Source organism: Akebia trifoliata, chromosome 5 (genome assembly GCF_017979445.1).
Source record: "Akebia trifoliata isolate Shusen 1 chromosome 5, ASM1797944v1, whole genome shotgun sequence".
Classification (NCBI taxonomy): Eukaryota; Viridiplantae; Streptophyta; class Magnoliopsida; order Ranunculales; family Lardizabalaceae; genus Akebia; species Akebia trifoliata.
In genome coordinates this window covers 28,117,827-28,141,602 of record NC_141379.1, presented here as the reverse complement: position 1 = coordinate 28,141,602, position 23,776 = coordinate 28,117,827, and the positions used below count along the sequence as shown (strand labels likewise).

The 23,776-nt window shown below is 34.1% G+C and overlaps 2 protein-coding genes across 2 annotated transcripts; both read left to right on the top strand.

Moving 5' to 3' along the window:
- The first annotated feature begins 7,632 nt into the window (after nucleotides 1-7,632).
- On the top strand, nucleotides 7,633-9,449 carry LOC147401942 (cytochrome b561 and DOMON domain-containing protein At3g25290-like). The gene is made up of 3 exons (XM_086443430.1): nucleotides 7,633-8,386; nucleotides 8,511-8,765; nucleotides 8,865-9,449. The coding sequence occupies exons 1-3, from the start codon at nucleotides 7,760-7,762 to the stop codon at nucleotides 9,162-9,164; spliced, it is 1,182 nt and encodes a 393-aa protein (XP_086299556.1). The 5' UTR covers nucleotides 7,633-7,759; the 3' UTR covers nucleotides 9,165-9,449.
- A 10,412-nt stretch (nucleotides 9,450-19,861) lies between these two features.
- LOC147401941 (cytochrome b561 and DOMON domain-containing protein At3g25290-like) lies at nucleotides 19,862-21,844 on the top strand. The gene is made up of 3 exons (XM_086443426.1): nucleotides 19,862-20,791; nucleotides 20,917-21,171; nucleotides 21,268-21,844. The coding sequence occupies exons 1-3, from the start codon at nucleotides 20,165-20,167 to the stop codon at nucleotides 21,565-21,567; spliced, it is 1,182 nt and encodes a 393-aa protein (XP_086299552.1). The 5' UTR covers nucleotides 19,862-20,164; the 3' UTR covers nucleotides 21,568-21,844.
- Nucleotides 21,845-23,776: the final 1,932 nt, after the last annotated feature.

Below are 23,776 nucleotides of genomic sequence, written 5' to 3'. Positions count from 1 at the left end.
CTTCAGTATGATTCTTTTTTATATATTATAAACTAAGAATTCAAGCTTGAAATGGATTTTTTTTTCCAGTGTTTTGACACCCTTTTGGTATGGGGACAAGTCCCTAAGGTGGCACGCCCTAATCCCACATAAGTTTCCCAATGTGCAATAGGATTAATTAGAGGAGTTCCTAATTTCGAACGCACAACCAGAGGGAGCAATCCCTTGTCCCTAGTGTTTTACTGCTAAGCCAACCCTTGGGGGGATAAAAATATATAATCTATCTTAAAAGTTTTTTTTACTTGTAAGGGAGATAATTTTACTTTTTTTTCTTTAATTTTGTGCCCTTACCACATCATCCAAGTACCGACCGAGTAAAAAAAATCGAGTGAAAAAATCACGACTCTTCTAAGTATTTTAAGAACCAACCTATTGGCACCCTTGGGCCTTAGCATTATAAATGGATTGGGCTTCATGGATCAGATCCATTCCACTAATATGAAGTTGGAATGAGGTTGCATCCCTAAAGGCCATGTTTTAAAGATCCTTTGTTCGTGACCCTCTATGACAATTGACAACAAAATTGAGGTTTATTTTTCGAGTGGTGATAAACTGACTCGAGAAAAGCATACTCACCTGACATGGGATGTGCATAGAACCATAGATTTTTTTTCCTTGAGATACACAAGGAAATAGTCTATTTTTACATACATTCCACGTCAATTGAGTAATTTTTTTTTTTTTTCAAGTTAGTTTATCATTATTATTTTTCTTCTTCTTCTGTGTGGAGATATTTTGCATTTTTGTTGTTCATTATTTTGAATTGGACTAAAAACTTATTCGAACTTGAGATAACTTGGAGGTCTTGAGTTCAAGCCTCCTTGTTGGCCAATCACAAGGATATTTCTTTGCTTACATGGTAGTGCATGTATCCGGGGGATTTGGACAAGATATTGTGTTTTAAGAGACTAATTGCCTCGCCCCTACTAGTTGGGCTTACAGTCTAAAACCCTCATCATTATTATAAAAAAACTTTGAGATAATTTGCTTGAGTCATCTTGACGTGGTTTGCAAATATGACCATAAAGAAAATTGGGATTTAAAATCATGATGAGGAACCAATATGATGATGGCATGCCTCCCATCTCAATCTTATTAACAAACTAAAAGTAAAAAAGACCCAAATACCCTTCTCTTAAAAAAATCCTTGATTTTCTTTCAAAACCAATCAGCTTCAAACTCTTAAAAATCTTGTAGATTTTTTTTAAATCTAAACTATATCTTCAATTCATTGTTTTCAACTTGCAAAAATTCTATTTTTTTTATTTATAAGATTCTATAAACACCAAAAGGAGATAAACAAAACAATGGAGGCTGAGGAAGACCCCAAGCAAAAAAGCAATATAACAAAGGCAAAGAAAATATTATTAGTTACACAAGCTATCCCATCTAAAAATGAAGTCTTCGAAAGAGATCCCAACGAAAAACTCGCAAAAATTCTATTATTTTCTACTTTTTCAAAAATCCTAATTTTTTCTTCTCCAAAACCAAATAACTTCAAGCTCTCCAACCTTTATGGCAAATTAACTTTAATTTATTCAACCTTGTCCTCAATCCATCACTTTCTTCCTTCCCTAATCCATTATAGAAAACCCTAAAATTTTCTACCTAAAATTCTTAACCTTTATACTTTAGCAAAAAAAAACCTCTTGCTTTGAGGTTTGAAGGTTGAAGTACATAGAATTTCAAAGTTGAAGATGACTAATCTTGAGAATTAATACAAAGATTTGTGATTAGAAATTGAAGACAAAGGTATTATGGTCTTTTTCACTAATCTAATAAGAAAATTGAGGTCAAAAGTGGCAACTCATCGATTTCAAAACACAGAGGGGTATCTTTGATGTTCAACAAAACATGGTTGGGGGAAGGGAAGGGACATGTTCAAATCACCCTAAGAAGAAATAGCCTATTCAAGACCCTTGTTATGTAACTATTGCATTATTGGTAGCATTAATCCATTATTGTTAAAGGTGACTCAAATTTTCGTCGAAATTATCAAAATTGATTAACCCATTGTGTCTAAAAAATAATGTCCAACTTGTACCAATGGGATTCGGAAATTCGCCTCGGCCTGTTGAGAAAAAAAAAAAAAAAAAACGAAACAACAAAGAGGATAAGGTCATTTTTGACATTTATGAAAAAATAGAAATAAAATTCTATTTAAAAATTAATAAGGTGAATAGGGTTATAGAGACATGGACAGTGTATCTCTATATTTTGGATATGTGAACAATGTTTTACAAGGGCTTTCTTTATTGTAGAGACTGGTTGGAGTTGCTCACAATCCTTGTCTGAAAAAAAAAAAAAAAAAAAAAGTGTGCGCAGGGCTTAACTAATGGGGGAAATATTTTCCTTACTAACTTAGTAAGATTTTAAATGTTACTAAGGGTAGTTTTGCTGAAATGGATTGGGACGTTAACAATCCAACAGCACAGCCCACTAAAATTTCATTGAAAAATCAGATTCAAATATTAAATAATTCAAAAAATGATTTCTTTTAAGCTTAATCCAAGGTTCTGAAAATGAAAGATTATGTAACTCCAAAATTTAAAATTAAAATTTAATAACAAAAAATAACATTTTTTTATTTTTCTTGTCAGTGTTCAAAGAACTTTGTCCCTAACAATCCTGAAGCATTGGATTATGTTTTTTTTTTATGTCAGAAGGTGTCCCAAGGACCCTTAGTAAAGGTAAAAATCCTTACTAAGTTAGTAAGATTAGTTGGACTCTAACGAATATGTGTGGTTGAGAGAGAGAGAGAGAGAGATGTGTCTTTGGGAAGTTGTGATGGTAGGGTGTACAGATCCACTTCCCCCCCCCCCAGTGAGTGTTCATCTGTCACTTTCGAATCTTGACCTAGACCGAAGTGTTACACGTTGGGGGTATTATAGTCTTTTCACATAGAGCCTCTTCTACGGGGAATTATATCATGATGACACCATATCAAAACCTATACGATTCATCATATATGATCTAATGATAATTTTTTTTTTAATTAAATTTTTGTACTTTTTCTTTCTTCAAAAACATTTCCATTTGCCATTGAAATTAAGGATTCGTCAAAAATAAAGTATTTAACCTTTTTTTTTTATAAAATATAAATTATAAAAATGTAAAAATGAAAGGGAGGTTGAGATAGCCCTCAAACAACAAGATAAACAAAACAACAAGGAAAAAGAGGAAAGAAAACAAAAATACATGCCCTGCGTGGGGTTACGAGTCACAAATGGTATCCCAATTAAAAATAAAATCTTGAAAACACACTCCCTCAAAGTTTTTATTCAACTTTGACCAAAGGAAGAGAAAACCCAAAATCTCTAAGATCACAGTGTGAGACGAGCTCTCCTTGTTATAGAATAATCTGTTGTTGCGTTCTCTCCATAGACCCCAAGCAATTGCAAAATGAAAGATAGCCCAGAGAAGCCTCTTTCTAGATTCGAAAATATTTAAACTCCAACTCTCCATAAACGTTAAAAAATAAAAAGGAAGAACCCAATCCACCTGGAAACGAGATAAAAAAAATATCTAAATAACTCGGGAAAAAAAGACAATGAATAAGTATGTGGTTGATAGACTCCCCATCCATAGAACAGAGAAAGCAAAATATTTGGAGTAATCCACCCTCGATAGATCAAATTATCCAAGGTGAGGATTCTCCCCAAAGAGACAAGCCATAGAAAGAAAGACACCTTTGAAGGAGCAGGAGCGGACCAAACAATAGATAGAGAAAAAGAAACCTCACCCGCTGGTAGCAAGCAATAATAGAATGACTTAATAGAAAACTTCTTATCCTTAACCTTAAACCATTCCCTTTTGAATAAAATATTTAACTAATATGGACACCATGCAAAACAAGAGAATTTTACCTTCTTCTTTCTTTTTTTCCTTTTATTTTTTAATTTTGTAAGATAGAATAAATGTTTTTTTTTTTTTTTAATGTAAAAGAATATAAAAAATCTATTATTCTTTCAAGATAAATAAACACTTTTATGCATAATTGTACTGCTCGTTGTAAAGTATTGTCATGGTACCCATCAAAGATTATTTGATATTTAAGTCAGAATAAATTATATTTTTGAAGAAATTATTTTATATACTCACAAAAGTATCTCTTCTATAATTAACAAGCATTGCACGCAAAGGCCAAGTTATATTCCTCTAAAAAGGGAGATGTCTTGAGTTCAAACCCCCTCATTGGTCACCCATAAGAATTTATTCCTGCTTATTTGGTATGTGTGGTTTGAGGTAGAAGTGCAACTTGGTCTGGTTCAAATTGAGAATCGAACCAAATCGATAGTTTTGAGGTGATTTGATTCGGCTTGGAACAAGTTGCGGTTCGGTTTCGGATTACGAGAATGAAAAATTGATTAATTTGGTTCGATTCTCAGATCAAGCTTGTATAGAATTGAGCCAAACCGATAACCGAACCCCTATGCATTAAATATATATATATAATTATTATGAATTATTTTAGGAGTTAGGACATAGATTAGTGATCTTTTATGAATAAACTAATAACTTTTTATGAATAGATTTGTTATTTATTATATGAAATTTTATGTTTGTTTTTTCATTAAAAAATATTACTTACAATTTATAGAATATTGGCAATCCGTAAAACTGAATTGAACCAAACTGACTTTAATTCGGTTTGAGTTGGTTTGGTTCTAATGGAATTTGGTTTGATTCTGGTTTTTATTTAGTGGAACCAACCTATATCAGTTCGGTTCTAATTTGACTTCAAACCGAACCAAGTTGCAACCCTAATTTGAGGGGTATTCCATGTACCTGGGGAATTTGGCTAAGATATGGTACACTAATAATGCTACGTTTGGAAAAGTTGTGTGAAAGCTAAATTCGCCGAACACGTTTTGTTTTTTTTGGAACTTTAGTGTTTGGTATGTTAACAACTCTTTTTAATTGTCGATTTGTTCAGAAAAATCAATTGAATCCCTTAACTATCAACATTTCAACGAGCCTCCGCAAAATCACACGGTTCAACAAGCCACCGCAACGCCATCTCTCTCTCTCTCATCTTACAAAGGAAGCAAAAAACAAGACTTCCACTCAAGAAGCCTTTTTTCCATCTTCATCTCTGCAACTCTGTCAGGTAAGCAACCATCATCTCCAACCTTTGCTCATTTTTTCTTTTTTTCAATGTTCCTGTTTTAAATTATTTTTTCATCTTCTACAACACTTCAGCTACCAATAATCTGTTTCAAAATAAAATCGTCAGAAACTTCAATAAGAAATTTTGAAATTAGATTCATAATTCGAGCCCTAACGCCAAATGTTCTGTAATCTGTTTCAAATAAAAGTCGAGAGAATGCAGAAACAACATTTTACTTTTAAATTAAGTTTCCAACAATACATGGTTAAGGAAAATAAAGTTTACAAACCTTCTCACTGCATCTCCAACAATAATGGCTAGGATTGCATCTATCACTTCAGAAATCCAAGCAGCAAGGGAAGAAAAAAACCAACAAGTTTAATACACAACCTAGTTAGTAGAGAGAGACTAACTTGTGCTGTGGGGGTGTTGGTGGCATAGCTGCAAAGAAATGTAAATGAAGCCCTTATATGAATTATGAAGGACCACCCATGACCCAACCCAATTTACATATTTCTAAGTTGAGGAATTATATGATAGTACAGTTAATTAATACACTAAACCACCGCCTGAGGCAACCCATGTATGGGACTAATTTATTAATTGATCAAAGAATATTGAAAATTGTTTTTTGATTTTTATTATTATTTGGATGTGAGTTTTTCAAATAAAATTAGAGGGCTGTGGTGTTGGATTGCTGATGTGGTAATCCATTTAGGCAAAAAAACCCTGAGTAAAGCTTAAAATCTAACTAATTAGTTAGGAAGGAAAATGTTTCACTGAAAATTATGTCCAAAATTTAGGATAATGTGCATGTCCAATCCACTAAAAGCTTATTCAAAATTGAGGACGGATGTACAACTAAATTAATGTGTTCATATCTCTATATCACCTAGTTCATATCTCCACGTGCTTTGGCAAAATTCAGTCCACACGTGCAGGGGTGTGTTAAGTTTAGTCCTTCATCGGACACTCAATAGCCTTGTCTTTCTCCTTATAAGCTACTGGGCCTCTCTACTCATTGTCAATTGGTTATGAGTTGGACCCCCAAACTTATCACATTAAAGCTAACAAAATTTAAGGAACCGGCTAGAATTGTAACGGGGTTGTCGCATGGTGAAATCTCACATCTTTGTATGAGATTGCAAATTCTTGAAGAGTAAAACAAAATTATTAAGAAAGAATTCATCAGAAGTGTGAAAGAAAGAAGTAAGTTACTGAGTGAGATATCTCAAAGGTTTTAGATATTATGTCAACATCTAAGTAGTCGAGTAAATGGCAAGAAGTCTTTGGCGGGTTCTTTGGGGAGCACTAATGCAAAGCTTTCTAACAGGGAGCAACCAAACGAGTTTACAAGTTTGAAGCAACAATCATGAACGATTGTGACTGATTAGAGGTCTTCATTGTAGTCTACGTAATAGATAAATAATATATTTTTTTAAAATTTTATCCAGTAATTTCTAGACAGCAGGTTACCAAACAATTTAACATCTTAACAGAACAATTAGACAATATGTTACAATATATTCAATACAACAAGTTGTTTCAGCAACAACAATATTAACTTTCACTTAGTTTCAACAACTTAATTTAGTATCAATAACTTTACATACAGCTTTTCCAAACAGAGCATAAGTCGGTTGTCTTATCCTACCAGTCAAGTTTAGAACCTCGTCATAAAAAATTAAAAAAAAAATTATCCCATCTATTGTTACGGAATTTTTGTGCTAAAGTGACAAATCAATGGCATGACGCCAAATGTATTGAAAAAACAAGTAAAATCTAAGCACTTGAGAGTTCAGATTTTTTCTCTACTAATCAATCACTCATGCTTTCACAATACACATGGCATCATGCCATTGGTTCATTAACTTGGATAGATCAAATCTTTAATCTCATTTCTCATTGTGCCATCTGATTGGCCTAGTGAGTTCACCCATTCATCTTAGACGGAACACTGATAAATACCGTACGAAGTTGATATCCCATGTTGATGCACCACTTTTATTTGCCTAACCTAAGTAGAACCACACAAGTTACATCCTACTTCCACTGGGAACAAAATAGGACTGAGTCCATAACAAATTACTAACTATGATTGAGATATTTTTGTCAGGTTAGACAAGAATCTTATCCATCTACATACGTGGCAGACTATAAATATGTGTGTTGGACAACTAACACTACACCATCTCATACATTGCTAGAAAAGACTTCGTTACAGAATACAAACCTACTTATTTCTTTCTGTTCCACGCAACAAGTCACGAGTCGGATCACGAGTCGGAGTTGCTCTCTTCTGAAATATTCTACTGAGGGTATTATCGTCTTTTTAAATCATATACGTCTTACGTGTCACGATGTCACGATGAAATCATATCGAGTCAAATTAGAAGTCAAACTGTCAAAGTTTCTTTCAACCGTAGAAAGCGCAAGTTATTTACAAATCATTAAAATTTCCAACAAATCTCATCCGTTCGTGTAACACAAATGTCGAACACCGTTCACACTAGTACTCCGAATCCAAGTAGAATTAAATTTACTTAATTCTCTATATATATTGTCTCTGTTTCTCTAAATTTCAATATTGTTTCGTTTCTCTAAAATTCAATGGCGACTTGTCGAATCTCTCTTCTTCTTGTGTTTATTTCACTTGTTCTGCAAATCCAAATTTCTCAATCACTCTTATGTTCTTCTCAGAAACTCACAAAGAACAGAGTGTTCAACCATTGCAACGATCTTCCCAAACTAAACTCTTACCTCCATTGGACTTTCGACTCTTCCAAATCTTCACTAACTTTAGCTTTCATCGCTCCACCAGTGAAACCCAACGGATGGATTGCTTGGGCAATAAATCCCACATCAACAGGAATGATTGGAGCTCAATCTCTGATCGCCTATAAACAAGATGATGGATCCATGACAGTGAAAACCTTCAATGTCACCTCTTACAAGAAGATAGAACCATCAAAGATAGCGTTCGATGTGCCCGAAATGGAAGCGGAGTACGTAGACGGGGTGATGAGGCTGTATGCTACGGTGGTGTTGCCGAAGAACATGACGGGGGCGACGGTGAATCAAGTGTGGCAGGTGGGGTCATCTGTCACTAATGGAATTCCTAATATCCATGGATTTGGAGACGATAATTTGGGTTCGAAAGGAACACTTGATTTAATGAGTGGGCAGAGCACTAGTACCCAAAGTAGTGGAGGAAATTCAAATCTCAAAAAGAGGAATGTAAGTTGTTTTTTTTTTATGTTTAATTTTGTTTATTTGTGGTTTTTGCTACTTATTGGTTTCCTTGTTATATGATTTAAAAAAAAAAAAAACTAATTTGTATTGTTTTTTTTGTGTGTGGCAGATTCATGGAATTCTGAATGCAGTGAGTTGGGGAATTTTATTTCCAATTGGAGCCATATTTGCTAGGTATCTCAGGACATTCAAATCAGCAGATCCAGCTTGGTTTTATCTTCATATCTTATGTCAGAGTTCTTCCTATGTTATTGGAGTTGCCGGATGGGCTACTGGTCTTCAGCTCGGGGCCAATTCGAAGGGTTTGGTATACAAATCTCATCGGAATATCGGGATCACTCTCTTTTGTTTCGCAACATTGCAGGTAATTATAATTGTTCCTAATTAGTTTATTATTTCTTATTTTAGGCACATTTTCTTAATCAATCATAACAAGTTTATCATTTTTCATGTTGTTGTGCAGATTTTCGCATTGTTCCTAAGGCCAAAGAAGGAGCACAAGTACCGGATTTACTGGAATTTTTACCACCATATTGTTGGATACACCATCCTTGCTCTTGGTATCGTCAACGTGTTTAAAGGTCTAGACATGTTGGATCCAGCTAAAATGTGGAAAACAGCTTATATTGTGGTGTTGTGTGTATTGGGTGGGATTGCATTAGTGTTGGAAGTTACGACATGGATCGTTGTTCTAAAAAGGAAATCCGAGGCATCCACCAAACCTTATGATGGGAATGGCAAGCAACAACCACTCACAGTTTGATCAATAACAAGATTGCAGGGCCACATAGTATTGAGGAGAGTTGGTTCTCTTACAGATTGTCTATATAATTATTTCTTAGGCTTTCTCTTAGGTATCTCTTGGAATCTATTATTGCTTCTTCAATTATTTTTTGTGTTTTGTGTTTTGTTTTCTAAATTAAATCAGGAGTGTGACTAGTGTTTTTGAAGATTAGGATTGTACAGCTTCAATGAGTGTTAGTATACTTGAATGTTATTTCTCAACTTCAACAATAAGAGTAATTTATCCTATTATGTAATTCAACAAGTTGGAGGGCCCAGTTGAATCTCATATCAAGATTACACAACTTTGCACTAAAACAAATTTGGGTTTTACTCAAGGTTTATAATATCATGTTTACGCTTTATTTGGGATGAGAGAAATGAAACTCATTAAAAGAAAAAAAAAAGAGAGAAGAAATCCAATTTCTTTCCATTTTGTTTGGTTTAACAATAGAAAAACTTAAATTTGGATTTAAAAAAGGGTAAAGTTGTAATTTTAGTGTTCTTATTTTCTTTCCTTTTCTTCCATTTCTCTTAAATCCATGTACATCGTTAGTCTCCAACAGATGCAAAGTCAAGACTGTCTCAACCGAGATACTTCTACCACATTCAGAGTCTGTCTGGTTTGTGGAGTTGTAGTCTTGAAGTTTTACTTCTGAAAGTTGATAGCAAGAGTTAACTACAATTCTAGCTTTTAGTTGCATATGAGAATTCACTCAAGAGTTAAGATAAAACCCCTCTTGGATGATCCTCTTCACCATGGTCATGATTGTCATCATTATATAACTTGTTTTCTTTTATCAAGTACTAAGAAGAATTATCAACTCTAACTTAATAAGATGTTATAATTATCACCTCATTGATAGAGAATTGTAATTACCTTACAACGAGAATTATGAAGAATTGGAGAAAAAAACTCATGCCCATCGATCATTGACGAGGATAGACAAAGTGGTATACGATAGTCATCAATCCGTGATCGAAGGGACTCGAAGATGCTAGAAAGTGGTGAGGTATCAAAACAAAAGTGGTGTGGTGTCAATAGTTCATGATGGAACGTGAGTAAACTTTGCTAAAATGTGACACTTGAACTAAACCCATTGGAAGTTGTGAACAAAATAAAACTTATATTCCAAAGTCACTTTCATTTTGATTAGTTAAGTAAAAGTAATCTTTCTCTTGGCGTGGGGCTGGGGGTCAGGAGAATATGGCTTTTGAAACCTACTTTTCTTTGAGGAAAAAAGCGGTGAGGTTACTTTGTTAATTGTGCTTCCCCTAGTCGAAGTCGTCCCTCTCTCGGGGATTTTCTTAGGTGGGTGGGTGAGATTGATTAATTTAAATATTCTGGTGATCGTGATTTTAACCTATCTAAAGTATTTATTCCTTATCTCTCTCTCTCTCTCTCTTTGAAAGGGATAGGAGTCCACTTTAAGTCTTTTATAATTGCATGTGTGATGTTTTTTTTTAGTTGTTAATAAGTAGCAATATATTCATATGAAAAAAAATAATACTAGGCCAGTCAAGGTGACCAACCTAGCAAGACCTTACAAACAGACGCTACTCACCAGAAATACAAAGCATCCCATCCCAGTTATAGATAAAATCTTCGAAGAAGATCCTCCTAAATTCTCTAAAAACTTTGGACCAACAAAACAAAAAGGCCCAAAATAGAAATAATTGTTTCTGTGCCATCTTTTTTATTCTCCTCAAAGATACGGCCATTTCTCTCCCCCCACACCCCCCAACATATTGTAAATGGTATAATACTCCTAAGTAACCTCTTCATGCCACCAAACGAATATCCACTCGATGTCCAACTCGTGAAAAGGTCCTTTATTGTTTTGGGCAAGCAAGTTAATATACCAAATAATTTAAGGAAATGTGCCAAATTCCATACGTGAATTTGCAATGAAGGAGTAGATGATCTGAAGATTCCCCATTGTCTATACATAGAATGCAAAAACTTGCCCCATACCACCCATGCCGCATCAAAAAATCCGTCGTTTGGATCCTTCCTAAAGAAGCTGTCAATGTGAAGAAGGCAACTCTACTTGGCACCTTCGGGCCTCAAATTGATGCATATGGGAATGAGATATCACCATCATCATTACACAAGGAATGGTAAAAAGAACGTACCGAGAACCTACCATCCTTACTTGCCATCCATCATTTTTGTGTTTTTTTTTTTAATTTATTATTATTTCTTTCTTACTTTGTTTTTGGTTTTGTGAATAATAAAGTACTATCTTCAAAGTATTATCTCTCAAAAAATTAGGAACTTGAAGGAATTCTTTTCTTCCATTCAATATTTGAAGTCACATCTATTAATTTAAGTGCGTTATGTCCAAGTAAATAAAAATGCATTTGTAACGAGTCATGCTAGAGTGACCTCAGCAGGGGGACACCTTGATGTGATGGCACGCATGTCCGTAGATGTGTTTTACTCACATTTTGGAGAAAACACATCTATGGGCATGAGCTTGCCACCACGTCAAGATTAATGATTTGTTTTCAATCCGATAACACATAGGATCAATTTTGGATCAACCATCTTCCAATCCAATGGGGGAGCCAATCTGAAAAGGTGTTCGAAACACATAATTGATTTCTATTTATATTTTAAATTTGGATATATGATGCATATTATAAGAGTGATTTTTTATTCACAGAATTTTTCGTCATCATGTGCCATGTCAAGCCTAACTAGGACGGGTAATTTTGTAAATTGGGATGCATTCACACTATAGGAAATTGTTTCTACGGCAACGAGTTGCAGCGACGACCACATATAAACCGTCATTATATCCATCTTTTAGTGATGGAAAAATGTGACCATCACTAGATGGGGTGTTTTTAAAATTGCATTTTTAATTGAATATCTTTTCCTCTTTCCACATGTATTGATCAATACACGCAATTAGTGGATCTTGGGTTCTGTGAACATTTTTTTTTCCATATTATAATTATATTTTACATAATCAAATATGATTGAACTAGGCCGATCAGTAAAACATCAAAATCCCTTCTTGAAGATTCCATCATTCGAAGTGAATTTTTAATTTTTTTTAAAATAAGTAATTCGACTTGAATTCTTCAAAGCAAAAAAGAAGATAAAAATCAGCTAGTAGGAAAAATTGCCATGCTTACAATGTCCTTGTAACGAGAATGATGCAACCCAGCCTGAGAATCATAAACTAAACTTGGACTGGTAACCTGACTTCTTGGACAAAGGGGTCAGCTTGAGTTCTATAAAAAATAAGGAAAGGTTAACTGCCAAGTACCACCAATATTTCTCAAACATGAGAAATTGGGTATCAGACTAACTTTATCTATAAAGAGCTAGGAAGAATTTCTGTTAATCCCAGTAACTGACAAGATCTTAAATTACAATCGAGTGATAAAATATGGAAAGTAGACACTCTCCCTTGTCACATGTGAAGCTACGACATGTAAAGGTGGGAAAACTGATAAGATTATTTATTGGAAAGACAGGTGGTGTGGCAACTCCCCTCTCTAAGTTACTTTTCCTAGTCTTTACGCTATGTCCACTAAGAAATGGATGACTCTCTCTTCTTTTCTGTTGCAAATGGATCAGGATGTGTCTTGGGATTTTGGTTTCAGAAGAAGCTTTAATGATTGGGAGGTTCCAGCGCTCTCATCCCTTACTAGCCTTTTACCTTCTCGTAACTCCCCTTTTCTTGCGGAGGATTCTTGGATCTAGGAGGGTAATTCCCACGGGATCTTCAGTCTAGTTCTTTTTATTCACCCCTTGGTACTATCTAAGATGATCCTTTCCTTGTTGCCTTGGTTCGGCCTAAATTTCTTCCCTCTAAATATGTTTTCTTCCAGTGGCTAGCAGCTTTGAATAAGCTTCTGACTCATGATCATATTAGAATGAGGGGTGTGGTTCTTGCAGCGTTTTGTTCTCTTTGCAAATGCAATGGTGAGTCTTCTAACCATATCTTCATCCATTGTGGGGTGGTTTGTTCTTTTTTCCTTTCCTCATTCAATTTCTCTTGGTGAACCCCTTGCCAGGGGCGGAGCTAGTAAGGAGTTGGTGGGGGCAATTGACCCCACAGAACTTTGAGACACCCCTATATTTTCAACTACTTACATGCCCCATTTGTCCCCACTCCCTCACCTCTCTCCCCATCTGCCCCCACACCCACATCTCCCTCCAATTTTTGCCCCCACACCTCACCTCCCTCCAATCGTATTTTCCAGCACAAATAAATTTCCTACCATTCAAGTTCTTCAACTATACAACTAACCATAGTTTGCCCCCACTACAAGAAAATCCTGGCTCCGCCCCTGCCCCTGCCCCTTGCTTGGCTCTAGTGCTACTTGATTCTTGGCGATTCATTGCCTTTGATGGAAGTGAGAAGATTCTTTGAAACTTTATTCCTCCTGCTATTTGTTGGGGATTGTGGAAAGAAAGGAATGGACGAATCTTTGAAGGGAAGGAGCAATTCATTAAGGACATCATTTTTAGCATTGGGGGGTTGTTGTTTTACTGGTGTAAGCAATTCCAATTTTTTTTTTTTTTTTGAGAGGGGGGGGGGGGGGGGTTGTTATTCCAGTTTGAAGACTTCTAGATGGGAGTTGTTCCAGTTTGAAGACTTCTAGATGGGAGTCAGTCTTGTAGTGGATGATTTTGTTTGGCAAGACATGTTAACCATGCAAAGAGCCATTTGGAAGTTGTCTATAAGTTGGTGAATCTTCCATAAAAGTTAAGATATCAAACCCTCACTGAACTAATCCTAGAATACTTTTTGATAGGCATAAGGTGAATATGGGGTTTCGATCTTATATATGTGGTATTGCTTCCTAGTCACAGACTTTAGCAACTCACTGAGTTGGCACCTCCCACTAATGATTGAATACTAACTTAAACACCAAAGTAGTTTTAGTAATTTTACATGTTGTTTCACTTGTGTTCAACTACCATTTAAGAAGATGCATCAGAAAAGGATTGGATAAGTTTATTTGAGGTTGAAATAGTAGTGATTCAACACCCAAGTAAATGGAAGTTATTTTTACTACACAGTCGCCTCAAGGAAGAGAGTCATGACCTTTACTAAGGCCTTCATACAGTAGATCTTCATCAACAAGAGACTTTCAAGGTCAAGGGTCAAGTTGAGTTCCCCTCAAGAAGTAGATTCAAAACTCTATAGGAAGGCGCCCTCTGTAGAAGACCACTTCTGACAGAACATCTCCTTTCCAAAAGCAAAGTTGATGTGTGGGTGACAGATTGAAAGGTCAGGCAACATCTCTTTCGGTGGAGAATCCATCCTAGTAGGGATTGACCATTTTCAAGATTGATTTGTGTAGATGCAAGAATTCGCTCTACACTTTTCCTCTCCCTAGCTCGGGCGGACCTGTGAATTAGTCCACTCCGATGATCAAGTTAGACAAGTTGATCAGTGTAATTTAGTTTAAGGAGAAGAAGAATTTCAACCTTTCTTACCCCTAGTCCTCCTCCTTTTATAAGCATTGAACTTGATCGTTTTCTATGCCATCCTTTGAAATGACCCAGGGCAGTTAGCTCACTCCCTGACATGTCAGCTGCAGGAGTTGTTGCAACTGCCCTGCCACTTTTGGGATAATCAGAGTTGATCTGATATGATGTGGGTTGTTAGAGCTGTCAATCAATGGCACATCTGTTAAATCCCTCTTGCCGACCTAGACTGTCATTGTCCGGGTTACTTAATGGAACGGTGGCTCAAGTCCATGCTGGGGCATCCGAAGATTTTTAACAAGCTGGGCCTATGTAGCAGTATATCCGAGCTTAAAATTATTACTCAGGGGCTTTGCTCGAGCCACGTGTCCATGTTTAAGAATTTTCCCCACACTCCTCCTTTTATAAGCATTGAACTTGATCGTTTTCTGTGCCATCCCTTGAAATGACTCAGGGCAGTTAGCTCACTCCCTGACATGTCAGCTGCAGGAGTTGTTGCAATTGCCCTGCCACTTGTGGGATAATTAGAGTTGATCTGATATGATGTGGGTTGTTAGAGTTGTCAATCAATGGCACTTCTGTCAGATCCCTCTTGCCGACCTAGACTGTCATTGTTCGGGCTACTTAATGGATCGGTGGCTCAGGTCCGTGCTGGGGCATCCGGGCATCCGAAGATTTTTAACAAGCTGGGCCTATGTAGTAGTATATCCGAGCTTAAAATTATTACTCCGGGGCTTTGCTCGAGCCACGTGTCCATGTTTAAGAATTTCCCCCACAATTTGTACCTATTATAATGTATACCTGAGAAAAGTATAATAATGTTGCTACTTAGAACGCATCCATGCTGCAAAAACAAGGGTGACAAGTCAGACTCCAAAACACACCAACACCACTAGACATCACTATAGCGGTTGGACATTAGGTAAAGACAAGCCACCCATTTATATCTCCACACCAACTAGGACTTGTACCATGTAATCTTCGACCTTGTTAATATCATATCAAAACAAAATGGTGAAATGACAAAAAACATTTACTACGATTCTCACAAATCTGACGTGTGTTGTGCACATAACCATAGATGTGTTTCCTCGTGATAGGAGTAAAAATCATCTTAATTTTTTTGTTGTTGTTGTTGTCGTAAAAGATATTAAAAAATCCATTATTCTATTATTCTTTCAAGATGAAACAGTTTTATGCATAGTTGTACTCGTAAAACATTGTCATGGTACCTATCAAAGATTATTTGATATTTAAGTTAGAATAAATTATATTTTATAAGAAATTATTTTATAAACTCTTAAAAATATCTTTTCCTATAATTAATGAGCATTGTATGCAATGGTTAAGTTATATCGTTTTAAAAAGGGAGATGTCTTAAGTTTAAACCCTCTCATTAGTCACCCACATGAATTTATTCCTGCTTATCTAGTATATGTGGTTTGAGGGATATTTCATATACTTGAGGAATTTGGGTGAGACATGGCTCTCTAATAAGTTAGTTGTCTCGTCTTGCTAATTGAGTCTAGAATCCCATCATAAAAAATAAAAATAATAAAGTACCCCATCTATCGTTGCGGAATTTTTGTTCAAAAATGGCAAATCAATGGCATGGCCGCACATGTATTGAAAAAGCAAGTAAAATCTAATTACTTGAGTGCTCAAATTTTTTCATTGCTAACCAATCACTCATCCTTTCACAAAACACATGGTGTCATGTTACTAGTAAAAAAAGACTTTGATACATCAAATCTTTGATCTCATTTCTCAGTGTGCTATCTGATTGGCTTACAGTCTGTTTGGAAAAGTTTTTGCATGGCTAAAATCATGTCGAATTCCGTCTATTTTTTCGAACTTCAGTGTTTGGGGTCGAATAGAACTCTTTTTAGTTGTCGATTCATTCAAAAAAAGCTGCCGATTCTCTTGACTACCAACCCTTTAACGAGCCTCTGCAAAATCACACATGCACGGTTCAACAAGTCTCTACAAAAACAGAGTTGGCGCCTTCTCTCTCTCTCTCTCTCATCTTACAATCAACCATCTCCAATTTTTGGAACTTCAGTGTCAGGTAAGCAACCATCTCCAAATTATGTTCCTCTTTTTTTTTTTTTTTCAATGTTTGTGTTTTAAATTTCCAGTTGACATTTGCATAGATGGATCGAAGTTATATACTACTGATTGGAAAATTCTTCTTAGAAGAAATATGAAATAGAGCTGAATAAAGTTCTTTGAAACTGAGAGACCACCACCTTAACTTTTGTCCATCCATTAACTTTTGCCCAAAAGATTGGCAGAGAACAAGTTGACTGTAGAGAGAGGAAGGAAAGAGAAAGAAGACATACCTACGAAGGTCGTTATGGGTTTGGATTGCAATATGGAGAAGGAAACAACAACCTCCCAACGCTCTAATAACTCCTCGTATCTAGAATGAAAAAATGCCTCTCTGATTTTTCAATTGAAATAGGTGTTATTGGCACTCCAACTTTGGCTTATTACACCTCAAATAAAAATAAAGAAAATAGGTGAATGGTTGAGAATAAATAAAAGTTGAGGTGCCAATAAAAACTCTATCAATTTTTTTTCTTTTCTTTTGCTTAAATTCTTTTGTTTTTTATATGAAATTTTTTTAATAGTAAAATTATTTGAATGAGTGTTATAATATTTTATTATGTTGAAATTATAATTTGAGGCAAACCTTAGTAATAAATAAAGAAAATAGTTGAATGATTGAGAATAAGTAAAAGTTGAGGTGCCACTAGAAATTCTCTCAATTTTTTTTCTTTTCTTTTGCTTAGATTATTTTGTTTTTTATATGAAATTGTTTTAATAATAAAAAAAACTAGTAAAATTATTTGAATGAGTATAATAATATTTTATTATGTTGAGATTGTAATTTGAGGTAATTCTTAGTAATAAATAAAAAAACTAGGTGAATTATTGAGAATAAGTAAAAGTTGGGGTGCCAATTTATTTTGCTTAGACTCTTTTGTTTTGTATGAAAAAAAATTTAATAGTGAAAAACTAGAAATATTATTTGAATGAGTATTATAATATTTTATTATGTTGAGATTATAATTTGAGATAATCCTTAGTAATAAATTAAAAAAATAAGTGAATGGTTGAGAATAAGTAAGGGTTGAGATGCCAATAAAAATTCTCTCATTTTTTTTGTTTTCTTTTGCTTAGATTCTTTTGTTTTTTATATGAAATTTTTTTTAATAATAAAAACTAGTAAAATTATTTGAATGAGTGTTATAATATTTTATTATGTTGAGATTGTAATTTGATGCAAACCTTAGTAATAAATAAAGAAAATAGGTGAATGGTTGAGAATAAGTAAAAGTTGGGGTGTCAATAGAAATTCTCTCATTTTTTTTTCTTTTCTTTTGCTTAGATTCTTTTATTTTTTATATGAACCTTTTTTTAATAATAAAAAATAAGTAAAATTATTTGAACAAGTGTTGTAATATTTTATTATGTTGAGATTGTAATTTGAGATAATCCTTAGTATTAAATAAAGAAAATAAATGAATGGTTGAGAATAAGTGATGTTGGGGTGCCAATAAGAACTCTCATTTTTTTTTTCTTTTATTTTGCTTATATTCTTTTATTTTTTATATGAACATTTTTCTAATAGTAAAAAATTAGTAAATTATTTGAATGCCTGTTATAATATTTTATTATGTTGAAATTATAATTTGAGGCAAACCTTAGTAATAAATAAAGAAAATAGGTGAATGGTTGATAATAAGTAAAAGTTGATGTACTAGTAGAAATTTTCTCATTTTTTTTTCTTTTCTTTTGCTTAGATTCTTTTATTTTTTATATGAACCTTTTTTTAATAATAAAAAATAAGTAAAATTATTTGAACAAGTGTTGTAATATTTTATTATGTTGAGATTGTAATTTGAGATAATCCTTAGTATTAAATAAAGAAAATAAATGAATGGTTGAGAATAAGTGATGTTGGGGTGCCAATAAGAACTCTCATTTTTTTTTTCTTTTATTTTGCTTATATTCTTTTATTTTTTATATGAACATTTTTCTAATAGTAAAAAATTAGTAAATTATTTGAATGCCTGTTATAATATTTTATTATGTTGAAATTATAATTTGAGGCAAACCTTAGTAATAAATAAAGAAAATAGGTGAATGGTTGATAATAAGTAAAAGTTGATGTACTAGTAGAAATTTTCTCATTTTTTTTTTCTTTTACTTAAATTCTTTTCTTTTTTATATGAAAATTTTTTAATAGTAAAAAACTAGTAAAATTATTTGAATGAGTATTATAATATTTTATTATATTGAAATTGTAATTTGAGGTAATCCTTAGTAATAAATAAAGAAACTAGGTGAATGATTGAGAATAAGTAAAAGTTGGGGTGCCAATAGAAATTCTCTCATTTTTTTTTTCCTTTTCTTTTGCTTAGATTCTTTTGTTTTTTATATGAAAATTTTTTTTATAGTAAAAAACTAGTAAAATTATTTGAATGAGTATTATAATATTTTATTATGTTGAGATTGTAATTTGAGGTAATCCTTAGTACAGAAAAAGTGAAATTGAATTTTTTTTTATTTTTTAATATTAAATCCTATTTTTATACTTATTGTTAATATATTATTACTTATATCAGATAAATAATATTTTTTTTAAATATTTTTTTTTATTTCATCTAGTAATTTTTATATAGTAAATTATCAAACAGTTCAACATCTTAATAGTACAATTAGACAATATATTACCAAACAATATATTCAATTCAGCAAATTATTTCAATAACAACAACAGCAATGACAACAACAATTTTCTCTCAACTTCAGTAACTTAAATTAGCATCAACAACTTTATATATAACTTTTTCAAATAGAGCAGTAGTAAATTTATCCTATTAATCTTAGATGGAACACTAAGATAATAAATATGTGTGTTGGACAACTTACCCTATGTTTACCCTGTTAATCTTAGATGGAACACTAAGATAATAAATATGTGTGTTGAAGACTAAGTTTACCCCATTGAGATATTTTTGTTAGATTAGACAAGGATCTTATCCGTCTACATACGTGGCAGATAATAAATATGTGTGTTGGACAACTTACCCTACACCATCTCATTCATTTCTAGAAAAGAGTTAGTTACACAATACAAGCCTATTTATTTCTTTCTGCTCCACGCAACTAGTCACAAGTCGGAGTTACTGTGTCTCTTCTGAAATATTCTATTAAGGGTATTATCGTCTTTTTCAAATCCTAGCAATCCTACGTGTCATGCTGTCACGATGACATCATATCGAGTCAAATTAGAAGTCAAACTGTCAAAGTTTCTCTCAACCGTAGAAAGCGGAAATTATTTACAAATCATTAAAATTTCCAACAAATCTCATCCGTTCGTGTAACACAAATGTCGAACACCGTTCGCACTAGTACTCCGAATCCAAGTAGAATTAAATTTACTAAATTCTCTATAAATATTGTTTCTGTTTCTCCAAATTTCAATACTGTTTCTGTTTTTCTAAAATTCAATGGCGACTTGCCGAATCTCTCTTCTTCTTGTGTTTATTTCACTTGTTCTGCAAATCCAAATTTCTCAATCACTCTTATGTTCTTCTCAGAAACTCACAAAGAACAGAGTGTTCAACCATTGCAACGATCTTCCCAAACTAAACTCTTACCTCCATTGGACTTTCGACTCTTCCAAATCTTCACTAACTTTAGCTTTCATCGCTCCACCAGTGAAACCCAACGGATGGATTGCTTGGGCAATAAATCCCACATCAACAGGAATGATTGGAGCTCAATCTCTGATCGCCTATAAACAAGATGATGGATCCATGACAGTGAAAACCTTCAATGTCACCTCTTACAAGAAGATCGAACCATCGAAGATAGCGTTCGATGTGCCCGAAATGGAAGCGGAGTACGTAGACGGTGTGATGAAGCTGTATGCTACGGTGGTGTTGCCGAAGAACATGACGGGGGCGACGGTGAATCAAGTGTGGCAGGTGGGGTCATCCGTCACTAATGGAATTCCTAATATCCATGGATTTGGAGACGATAATTTGGGTTCGAAAGGAACACTTGATTTAATGAGTGGGCACAGCACTAGTACCCAAAGTAGTGGAGGAAATTCAAATCTCAAAAAGAGGAATGTAAGTTGTTTTTTATGTTTAATTTTGTTTATTTGTGGTTTTTGTTACTTATTGGTTTCCTTGTTATATGATCTTTAAAAAAATAAAAAAAAAACTAATTTGTATTGTTTTTTTTTGTGTGGCAGATTCATGGAATTCTGAATGCAGTGAGTTGGGGAATTTTGTTTCCAATTGGAGCCATATTTGCTAGGTATCTCAGGACATTCAAATCAGCAGATCCAGCTTGGTTTTATCTTCATATCTTATGTCAGAGTTCTTCCTATGTTATTGGAGTTGCCGGATGGGCTACTGGTCTTCAACTCGGGGCCAATTCTAAGGGTTTGGTATATAAATCTCATCGGAAAATTGGGATCACTCTCTTTTGTTTCGCAACATTGCAGGTAATTATGATTGTTCCTAATTAGTTCATTGTTTCTTATTTTAGGCACATTTTCTTAATCAATCATAACGAGTTTATCATTCTTCGTGTTGTGCAGATTTTCGCATTGTTCGTAAGGCCAAAGAAGGAGCACAAGTACCGGATTTACTGGAATTTTTACCACCATATTGTTGGATACTCCATCCTTGTTCTTGGTATCGTCAACGTGTTTAAAGGTCTAGACATGTTGGATCCAGCTAAAATGTGGAAAACAGCTTATATTGTGGTATTGTGTGTATTGGGTGGGATTGCATTAGTGTTGGAAGTTACGACATGGATCATTGTTCTGAAGAGGAAATCCGAGGCATCCAACGAACCTTATGATGGGAATGGCAAGCAACAACCACTCACAGTTTGATCAACAACAAGATTGCAGGGCCACATATAGTATTGAGGAGAGTTGGTTCTCTTACAGTTTGTCTATATAGTTATTTCTTAGGCTTTCTCTTAGGTATCTCTCGGAATCTATTATTGCTTCTTCAATTGTTTATGTGTTTTGTGCTCTAAATTAAATCAGAGTGTGACTTGTGTTTTTGAAGATTAGATTGTACAGCTTCAATGAGTGTTAGTATACTTGAATGTAATTTCTCAACTTCAACAATAAGAGTAATTTATCCTATTATATAATTCAACAAGTTGGAGGAGCCCTAGTCGAATCTCATATCAAGATTATACAACTTTGCACTAAAACAAAGTAGGATTTTTCTCAAGGTTTATAATATCATGTTTACGCTTTGTTTGGGATGAGAGAAAGGAAACTCATTAAAAGAAAAGAAAGAGAGAAGAAATCCAGTTTCTTTCCATCTTGTTTGGTTTAATAATAGAAAATTTTAATTTGGATAGAAAAAAGGGTAAAGTTGTAATTTTTAGTACTCTTAATAGTCATGAGCATTATTTTTCTTCTCTCACCTCAATTATCAATTCAAACAAAAGAAATGGAGAGAAACTCACTTTTTTTTTTTTTTCTTTTCTTTCCATTTCTCTCAAATCCAAGTACATCGTTAGAGTCTCCAACGGATGCAAATTCAAGACTGTCTCAACCGAGATACTTTTACCACATTCAGAGTCTGTTTGGTTTGTGGAGTTGTAGTCTTGAAGTTCAACTTCTGAAAGTTAATGGCGAGAGTTAACTAGAATTCTAGTTTTTAGTTGCATATGTGAATTTACTCAAGAGTTAGATAAAACTCCTCTTGGATGATCCTCTTCACCATGATCATGATTGTCATCATTACATAATAAGATGTTATAATTATCACCTCATTGATAGAGAATGGTAATTCCCTTACAATGAGAATTATGAAGAGTTGGGGAAAAAACTCATGCCCATCGATCATTGACGAGGATAGAATAAGTGATATACCATAGTCATCAATCCGTGAACGAAGGGACTTGAAGATCCTAGAAAGTGGTGAGGTATGAAAACAAAAGTGGTGTGGTGTCAATAGTTTATGATGGAACGTGAGTTAACTTAGCAAAAAAGTGACACTTGAACTAAACCCATTGGAAGTTGTGAACAAAATAAAACTTATATTCCAAAGTCACTTTCATTTTGATTAGTTAAGTAAAAGTAATCTTTCTCTTGGCGGGGGGGTGGGGGTGAGGAGAATATGGCTTTTGAAACCTACTTTTCTTTGAGGAAAAAAGCGGTGAGCTTACTTTGTTAGCTGTGCTTCCCCTTGTCGCAGTCGTCCCTCTCTCGGGGATTTTCTTAGGTGGGTGGGTGAGATTGATTAATTTAAATATTATGGTGATTGTGATTTTAAACTATCTAAACTAATTATTCTCTCTCTCTCTCTCTCTCTCTCTCCCTCTTTGAAAGGGATAGGAGTCCTGTTTAAGTCTTTTATAATTGCATGTGTGATGTTCAACTGATGTCATTTTTATTTATTATTATTTCTTTCTTAATTTGTTTTTGGTTTTGTGAATAATAAAGTTTTAGATTTTTATTTATTCATTAAACAGTTAAATTATCATCATTAGTCTTCAAATCATTATCTCAAAAAATTGGGAACTTGAATGAATTCTTTTCTTTCATTCAATAGCTGAAGTCACGCCTATTAATTTAGGTGTGTTCTGTCTAATCAAAGAAAGCGGGTGGACACCTTGATGTGGTGGTGTGCATGTCTGTAGATGTGTTTTACTCATATCTCGGCGAAAACACATTTATGGGCATCAGCTCGCCACCATGTCAAGATGTCCCCCGTGTGTCCCCCGTTGAGGTCACTCCAGCATTAATCTTTTATAACAGGTGCTGCTGACCATCTTCAACCTAAAAAGGTCAAACAAATTTTTTATCAGATCAGTTGAACCAGAGTTCGATATTGTAGGGCCAAATTACATGTTTTAAGCAGAAAAAAATTAAGGGTTTTAGTGAATCGATCAGAACAAAAATCAAATCCATTCCAATCTGATAACTTTAGGCCTGGATTAAGGATTTGAATCCAACAAGGACCCAATCCGATAACACATAGGATCAATTTTGTATCAAACATCTTCCAATCCAATGGGGGAGCCAATCCAAAAATGTGTTCGAATCATATAAACGATTTCTATTTATATTTTAAATT

Bases quoted from the DNA above. Each gene is read 5' to 3' on its own strand.
- LOC147401942 (XM_086443430.1), top strand. From the start codon at position 7,760: ATGGCGACTTGTCGAATCTCTCTTCTTCTTGTGTTTATTTCACTTGTT. The intron at 8,387-8,510 runs GTAAGTTGTTTT...TGTGTGTGGCAG, and splicing joins CAAATCTCAAAAAGAGGAAT to ATTCATGGAATTCTGAATGC. The intron at 8,766-8,864 runs GTAATTATAATT...GTTGTTGTGCAG, and splicing joins TTTGTTTCGCAACATTGCAG to ATTTTCGCATTGTTCCTAAG.
- LOC147401941 (XM_086443426.1), top strand. From the start codon at position 20,165: ATGGCGACTTGCCGAATCTCTCTTCTTCTTGTGTTTATTTCACTTGTT. The intron at 20,792-20,916 runs GTAAGTTGTTTT...TTTGTGTGGCAG, and splicing joins CAAATCTCAAAAAGAGGAAT to ATTCATGGAATTCTGAATGC. The intron at 21,172-21,267 runs GTAATTATGATT...CGTGTTGTGCAG, and splicing joins TTTGTTTCGCAACATTGCAG to ATTTTCGCATTGTTCGTAAG.